At 30.7% G+C, this 8,236-nt stretch overlaps 1 protein-coding gene across 1 annotated transcript; it reads right to left on the bottom strand.

Moving 5' to 3' along the window:
* Nucleotides 1-263: 263 nt before the first annotated feature.
* Nucleotides 264-1,968, bottom strand: LOC110794477 (transcription factor MYB1R1). Its single transcript, XM_021999459.2, has 3 exons — nt 1,475-1,968; nt 1,179-1,387; nt 264-1,076 (listed from the first exon to the last, which is right to left on the bottom strand). The coding sequence occupies exons 1-3, from the start codon at nt 1,722-1,724 to the stop codon at nt 681-683; spliced, it is 855 nt and encodes a 284-aa protein (XP_021855151.1). The 5' UTR covers nt 1,725-1,968; the 3' UTR covers nt 264-680.
* Nucleotides 1,969-8,236: the final 6,268 nt, after the last annotated feature.

Genomic DNA, 8,236 nt, shown 5'->3' with positions numbered 1-8,236 from the left:
CTTTTAATTTTTGAAGAAGTTTATTAATTTTTTAGGATATGACTTTTAACGATTCACAACAAAATAGCGAAAGACAATCCAAACTTGCTCCTTAAAATTAAGACTATTAATATGATGAAATAAATACAAATATTCAAAATAACAGGTAAAATCAGATTATTGCAATATAAGTAAACGATCAATCATACTTCATATTCACACATAGATGCATACAGATATGAGATGAGAAACATTTTTATCCACTAGTAAATACAAGTAGTAAATCCAATTAATTACTGTATTTAATAATTTATCCTTTGAAAGAGATCCATCCATTGCTAATTTGCCATTTGCCAGCAAACAAAACAAAAGATTATCAAACAAGCCAAGCAACATCACACCCTTACAGTCTGTACATAAAACCACCAACGACAACAAAATAACAAAAATATGGCGAATTTTTTTTAAAAAAAAGTTAAAGAGTTTCGATATCAGAATTAGAACTACATCCCCTTAATTAGCTTAAATCATAATTAATTACTTATCATAGTAATACACTTATCCATCCAAATTCCAAAAACCTACTAATTAATACTCAATTTGTTTTTCTCAAGCTGAAAAATATTTCATCCTCTTAATTTTTCAGATATTATTTTGATTAATTGATTGATTATGATCAAATCCAATAAGCATCTTCCGTTTTAAGCCACTCTGATGATACTATCACCATTGTTGAACCCTTGCATAAGCTGAAACGCTGGATACCTCGAATTTGCGAGATCCGATGCAGTCATGGAGAGAGAAAGTGACAGGGATAAAGATGATGAGTCATTCTGGTTTAGATCGAAATCCACCATTGATTTGCTGCTGCTGCTCGCTGAAACTGGTCCCTCAACTGCCTTCATCTCATGATCAACTACTACTTGAGGAGGTAGATGACCGAATGATGTCGTTAATGGATAGATCGGAGCTGCAGTTGATGAAAATCTCAAATTCGAGATCTCTGAATTCGATGATTGTTGTTGTGGAGATTGAGAGCCTCCGTTGTTGTTTTCCTTGTTGATCACGACTTGTTGATCATTTGATTGATTAGTAACCTAATCAAGAAATAAATATATATAAAAAAAATCAGAAATCTCAAATCGATTTTGATACTTTGTCATCGGATTATTGAACATTTTTAGGAGAGAGAAAATTACCGTATCAGTGGTGATGTCGAAGAGGCTAGATCTACGACGACGACGGTTCAGATTGCTTCGTCGAAGGAAATACTTCTGAGCGTGACTCGCAACTTGCGTTGGCGTTCGTGTTTTGACGAAGTTTCTAGAGATTCCTCGCCAATCTCCTTTGCCTACCTTCTGTAACCCTTGCAGAAACAGTTTGTGTTCATCCTCCGTCCATGGAACCCCTATATAATCACAAATCAATCAACAAAATCAATAACAGATTTATTCAATTTTTTCTTTCGAAAAAAATAAGTGATATCCTCTCCTACCTCGCTTGCGCTCGCGGCTAACACCAGCAGCGGTGGTGGAAGAACGATTCGCGACGACAGCATCATCGGCGGAAGCGTAACCAGCAGTAACAGCAGGAACAACGTCGTTAGAGGAAGAAGAGTCTAGGCGATGTTCATACTGAGAGAGATTATTAAGAGAAACACTCTTCCTCATGGATTCAGTCACCACACGAACACCGAACAACATAAACCCACCATCAGTCCCCGCCGTGGCATCCTCCTTCGCCATGTTCTTCACTCGATCGCCGAAAAAAGTCGTCGCTGAGGAGGAGGAGGAGGAGGAGGAGAGAGAATGTGATAGATTGATGGATGGAGAGAGGAAGTGGGAAAATAAGGGGTTGTTTGTTTTTTTGGAGTGAGTGGGGGTGAGGTTTTGAAGGAATCTATAGAGAGAGAAAGATAAAAATCCGTACGAAGGGATTTAATAAATTAAAATGAAGATAATTTTATGGGAGGTTTTTATAAGGAAGGATAGATCAAAGAGAAAAAAAAGAAAGAAAATTACTTGGGGAGAGAGATAACGGGGATGGAAGAAGGGGACATGATAAGATAACAGGGCTGTCAGATAAGCTGAATTATTATTATTATTTTTATTTTTTTATTTTTCTTACATCAAATAAATGTTGGAAAAAAAATTCCCTTCTATATACTTGTAAGATTATCACGGAATGTACAACTTTTAATATAACGGTTGCGCTATCTGAATTTATAACCCTTTCACGAAAAATAATCGGTATTTTGATAATTTAATAGAAGTATAAATTGGTACTTTGTATGAATTTTGGTATTGGTTGAGAAACATGCGCAAGGATTTATACAAAGATTAACATGTAAGGTTATAGGAGCAGCTTTTATGGAAATTATTGTAAATAAAAATATGATAATCTACCTTTTTGTTATAATAGGTGTATTAAAAAAAAGTATAGTGTAGGGAAATCCCCATGGTTAAAGCAAATATGGCAAAAAGTTCAGTATTTTAGGGATTTAAGGATGAGATGCGTGGCGATTGTTTTGGTATGAAATATTAAAATTATCTTTTTCTAATATAGAGGAAAAACTTTTGTTAATCATTTTTCTTCCCATGTACGCTAGGATAAAACATATGAAGTATTACTCTGTATAAGAGAATCAGATAAAATAAAATAAAATTATATGAGATCTTATTAGATTCATAGTTCGATTACGTAATCTTTTGTACGTACTCCGTATTTTCTAAATATGGATTTTACAACAAGAAAATCAGAGGCCCATAAAAATTGAGAAATACGAGTATATTTTATCTGAATATTAATAATGGAGGGTGTGAAGTGGGGTAGCACAGGGCAGAGGATAGCCAATAAGTTTGTCGATGTTGCCTGGGTACAACACGTGGCTAATAACTGTAGGTTTATCCTTAAAGATATTTTTAATTAATTTATATTCCGTATTGTTCTTTAAATATTATATCATTGTTGATTTTACGATCTTCACATATGAATTTACTCCGTAGCTTTTAATATTTCGAATTTGGCATTTCCTCTGTCTTTAGAAAGATTATCCCATTATAGTATTTTGAGTCAAACTTTAAAAACTTTGACAATAAATATTCATTAGCCTATCAGAAATAATAGATTTATGTGATTTCTTGTTAGATTCGTTTCAATACATATTTTTAAAATATTAACTTTTTATATTTTTTACGCACTTAGAATTAGAGATATTAATTTACGTTTTAAGTTGTGTCTTGTTGACCGCGAAAAGTCAAATGAGGCAATCTTGTAAGGACGGAGGGATATATAATTAAATTATAAAAATTTTATATGGGTTATGCTCTATCTAACTTATATGTTTCGTATATTCGCACGCATCGCATTTATATTATACTATATTTTACACTTTATTTCATGTTTAAATGTAAGAACACAAATTTGTTTCTTATATTCACACGCATCACATTTATATTATACTATATTTTACACGTTATTTCATGTTTAAATATAATAACACAAATCTGTTTCTTATATTCACACGCATCGCATTTATATTATACAAACTTTTCTATAAGCACCTTGGTATCATATAAGTTAAGCAATGGAACCAATTAGTTAAGCACTGAAACCAATTAGTTAAGCAAAGGAATTAATTAGTTAAGCAATTGAATCAATTAATTAAGTAATGTAACCAGTTAGTTAAGAAATTGAACCAATTAGTTAAGCAACAAAAGTGGTCTTTCCGGTAAGGCGGTCTTACACAAAAGTTGCCGATATTATTATACTATATTTTACACGTTATTTCATGTTTAAATATAATAACACAAATCCGTTTCTTATATTCATATACTTATATGAGTATATATTGGATCTATGCTTCATTCACAAGCCATGTGACTGAATGAGCAACTTCTTTCTATTATTTCCTTGGCAATTTTTGACAAAAAGTAGTGTATTTCACAATTGTAGAAATTTTCCTAATTACTTTAGAATTTCTTTACCACTTCACTCTCAAAGAAGAAAACGTTTTTAATGATCATATCTTTAGGCATAACTTTATAGTCTTGTACCTAAATTGTGTTGAAGGCACTTCTTCTCATACGGAGTAGCTTATGTGACTGATCAATTATAGAATATTCTTAAGTTGGGTTGCGTCCAAAGATTGAAATATTGAATTCAATAAAACAAATATGGGTAACTAGTTATTGATTGAAGGAGTCCATTAGTAAATATAAATATTGTTAACAAATATTGTTAACTAGTGATTGAACGTTGCTTGTTAACGACGACACGTTCAAAAGGTCTTGCATGCATAAGGTGTACAATAAATTTATTGTGCACCAATCTAACTTTTACCCAGTTTTCTTTAACTTTTACTCACTTTTCTCTAACTTTTATATTATTAAAAAAAAAGTTAATAGATAAACATTTTAAAGTGTTAAATAATTAATTTATACATTATTAATGATTTTGAAAAAATATGTTTTATTAAAATGATTTTTTTTTTTTACTAAAAACTATATAACTTTTATCTATATAAGGGTAACTTTTAAACATTTTACGTCAACTTTAACTTCGGTGTACAATATTTATCGTACACCCCATGTAAATAAGAATTTGTGCGACACGTTTCATTAATTATACTACTAGTCTATTAAGGCTATTGTTTTTGGGACGATGATATAGGTCGCAAGTTGCGACAACAAAATGTTGTCGCAGTCTTACATGTCGGCGTTTCATTGGTACATATAGGCGCCACATAGGCTACACGTCGTTAATTTTTTTTTACTATCAATTCAATATTTTTACTATGAAAGTATATAAATAAGGTAGTCGATACAAAAAAGTAAATAAATATTTATTATATTTATAGTAAATATATTTCCTTTTATCTTATAAATTACAACAAATAATAATATATTTTTTGTGTAATTAAAAAAATATATCAATTTAATTTAAAAGTGCACTAATTTTTTATAATCCTAATTTTTAAATGCAGAAAATATTGTGCAAAACTAAAAATGTCATAATTACCCTTTGCATCCTAAACCTATTACTCCGTATCATATCCCCTGCTACACACCTACATTGAATTGAAACATAAGCGATTTTCTAAATCTAATGAATTTTGGTAACAAGCAATCTGGTAAATGAAACATTAACACAACAAGGAGCGATTATCCTTCATCGATTCTTATAATTTCGAACTAAGCAATTTCAAGTGAATACGAAGAATTTTACTCGTCGACTGAAGCATGACAATTACAATTTCAAAAGCATGACATGACGGAGAAGATGAAGATTGTAACTCTACATGACAATGACAATTTCAAAAGCATTGAGTTTTAAATTTGTAATTATTTTTTATGATTCCGAAATAATAAAGTCTCAAATCCAAGGGATCAATACGAAGAGATAATTTATATCATCTGCCATTAACATGTTCTTCCTTCATAGGTCACAACGGAACTCCTTGTCAAAAAAATACTCCGTTTTTTTTACTAAGCGTCATTTCTGGTGGGAAACATTTACCATTTTTTTTTTTTTGGTATTTTGGTCATTTCCAATTTTGTATTAATAAATAAATCCTGCATTTAGCAATACCTGTATTTTTTTTTTCTAAGTACAAATTAGTAAAGGTATTTTTTATTTTAATTTCCTATATCATATAAATAATTAAAAGTATTTTTTTCTAATTTCCTATACAAATTAGAATTATTTTTCTGAAATAAAAAAATTACATTACTCAATTTGTAAAGTGGAATATTAAGATTTTCCTACCTTTTTTGTAACGTGAATAATAGGTTATATAATCTAAATATTTTAGTTTCCAAATATATTTATGACACGTAGGCGTGCCATGTCACCACTGTGACACGGCTTAAAGGTCGCATGTTGCGACCTTTATCATTTCCGTTGTTTTTGTTCATTTCTGAATGACAAATATGTAAAACAAATAACGTTGGCTGTGATTACTGAATAGGTGAATAATCGTATGTCAATATCCGTGGACTATGGACCATGGTGCACAGTGAGCATGGTGTACCATGTGTATAAACAAAAGAACATGACACTACGACAAAAGAACATACAATATAATGTTTCACTTTTTTGTTATAAAAAATAACATATTATTTCACTATTTATTAAAAATATAAAAAATATATGTCCATGTTCTTTTTACGTAACCAGATGTTCTTTTAATTATATGCTAATGTTCTTAAGGTGCACCATGCTCTATGTGCACCATAGTCCACCTTCTAAATTACGATAAAAAATGTGCATGTGATGAGTCAATTTATGTCAATTTCAAATGTAATTGATAGAGTCCATTAGTAGAATTTACTTTGTACACGACTCCACGTCCACTAGTGCCAGTAACGTTTTATTTGGCGATGGTAAGTTAGTTGGTTTGTTTGTTTGTTTGTTTTCATATAATTGATGGCTCTATGGTTTAATTTTAAAAAACACTCAAATGAAATCTGATGAAAAATCATCTACAAAGCTATAACTAATCGTTAAATTCCCTTATATGTGAAAAAACTAAGGTTATATGTTTCAGCATTTTGTGCGAGTGCTTATTACGGAGTACATTATTCAATCATCGTAGTTTTGATGGCCTGTTCTGTTCGACTTATTTTGACTTATTTCAGATAAAATAAGTTAAATTTGGTTCATATAATATAAGTTCAGCAAAAATAAGTTTTTTTTCAAAGATATTCATACACAAATAAGTTTATTTTAGACAAAATAATTTTTTTTCAGATAAAATAAGTTCAGTTAAATCCAGATAAGTTCAAATAATATACGGATTTTTCATGAAATACCCCCGAGTTTTGGCGTAATTCATCAAATGCCCCTCGACTTTCAGAAATTCATAAAATACCCCTATTTCAATACTTAAACTTGGGGTATTTCATGAAAAACTTAGTTATTTGGTACATTAAGTATTGAAATAAGTTTTTTTAGATAAAATAAGTTCAGTTAAATCCAGATAAGTTTAAATAATATAGGTTCAATCAAAATAGGAATGCAACCTTTTTCTAGATTCAATATTGATGATGGGAGAGGAGGGCATATGAACCGTCGGGAAAGCATATTCTATTTTTGTCTCAAAGTGGGATTTATATATACCATTAGTATTTGCTCCTCATTTTATGAATTTTATTAAATTAATGAGAAATCCGTACTTTGCTTTATTATCTAATCTCATCTCTAATTATGGCCATCTTTTCAATAGTGGAGCTGCATCTCGGGTCGGAAGATAAGCCTGAGATAAGGTCTTTGTGGACTGGGACCCCATTTTCATTTTCTCCTTTCTATCTTTGCTTCATCCGTTCATCCCTCCAAAATCCTTGTCCATCGTAAGATAGTGTCATTATATATTCGGGTGTTTTAAAATAAATTAAGGTTTGTAGAACATATATATATTCAGGTGTTTGGAAGTTTAAGAAGATCTATACCAGTCTAGCAACATAAAATTTGTAACTAGTTTTTAATTTAAGTCCCTAAATATAAGTATGACTATACGAAATTCATACTAGTGCTACATTGTTGTTTCTTCTAGTATAAGGTCTTGTTTGACAACTAGTTGTTAGATGTTAGTTGTTTGTATTAGCTAATTAATTTTATTATTTGTGTAAAATATTTGATAAATAAATATTAGCGGTTAGCTGTTTAATTTGTGAAATGACCATTAAGACATTGCCATTAAGTGGTGTAGGTTGATAAGAGTTGTAATTTAGACAATATTAGGACTTATATTTAACTTCTTCAAATTAGGACATTGGCATAAAGTGTCTTCAACCATCTAATGAAGAAAACACTTATATTGAGCTTTTTCAAAATTAGTTTTTTCACTCAAAACTCTCTTTCAAACCTCTCCTCACCAACCATGAATCTTATTAGCTTTTTAAAATCTTCACACTCTAATTCAGCTCAAAAGATTTCCCCCCAAACAATTTATAACTAAACACCCCCAAGTTTCCAAGAAAGTCTATGTCAAAAGTGACTTGTGTATACCAATACGCTACTAATTTAGTACCAATGAGAGTCACATGTATTATCGGTACTTACTCTGTGTTCGTCGATCCTCGAAAGATGTTGTATTGAGTTTTATTACAAGCTACACTTGACATTTAGAAACCTCCCAAGTCTTTTAGTTTACAATACTCCTCAGCCCCTAACTTTAAAGTGTTGAAGTTCCACCATTATACTTCACAATCACCATAATAATCCACTATATTATGTTGAGTACAGTTCACCTTGATCC

The sequence above is a fragment of the Spinacia oleracea genome, chromosome 5, assembly GCF_020520425.1.
Source record: "Spinacia oleracea cultivar Varoflay chromosome 5, BTI_SOV_V1, whole genome shotgun sequence".
In the NCBI taxonomy this organism is placed as follows: domain Eukaryota; kingdom Viridiplantae; phylum Streptophyta; class Magnoliopsida; order Caryophyllales; family Amaranthaceae; genus Spinacia; species Spinacia oleracea.
Note: the sequence above shows the minus strand (reverse complement) of the source record. Positions and strands in the feature narration are given on the sequence as shown.

Coding starts and splice junctions, on each gene's coding strand:
- LOC110794477 (XM_021999459.2), bottom strand. CDS start 1,724: ATGGCGAAGGAGGATGCCACGGCGGGGACTGATGGTGGGTTTATGTTG. Junction 1,388..1,474: donor TAGCCGCGAGCGCAAGCGAG/GTAGGAGAGGAT, acceptor GTGATTATATAG/GGGTTCCATGGACGGAGGAT. Junction 1,077..1,178: donor TCGACATCACCACTGATACG/GTAATTTTCTCT, acceptor TTTCTTGATTAG/GTTACTAATCAATCAAATGA.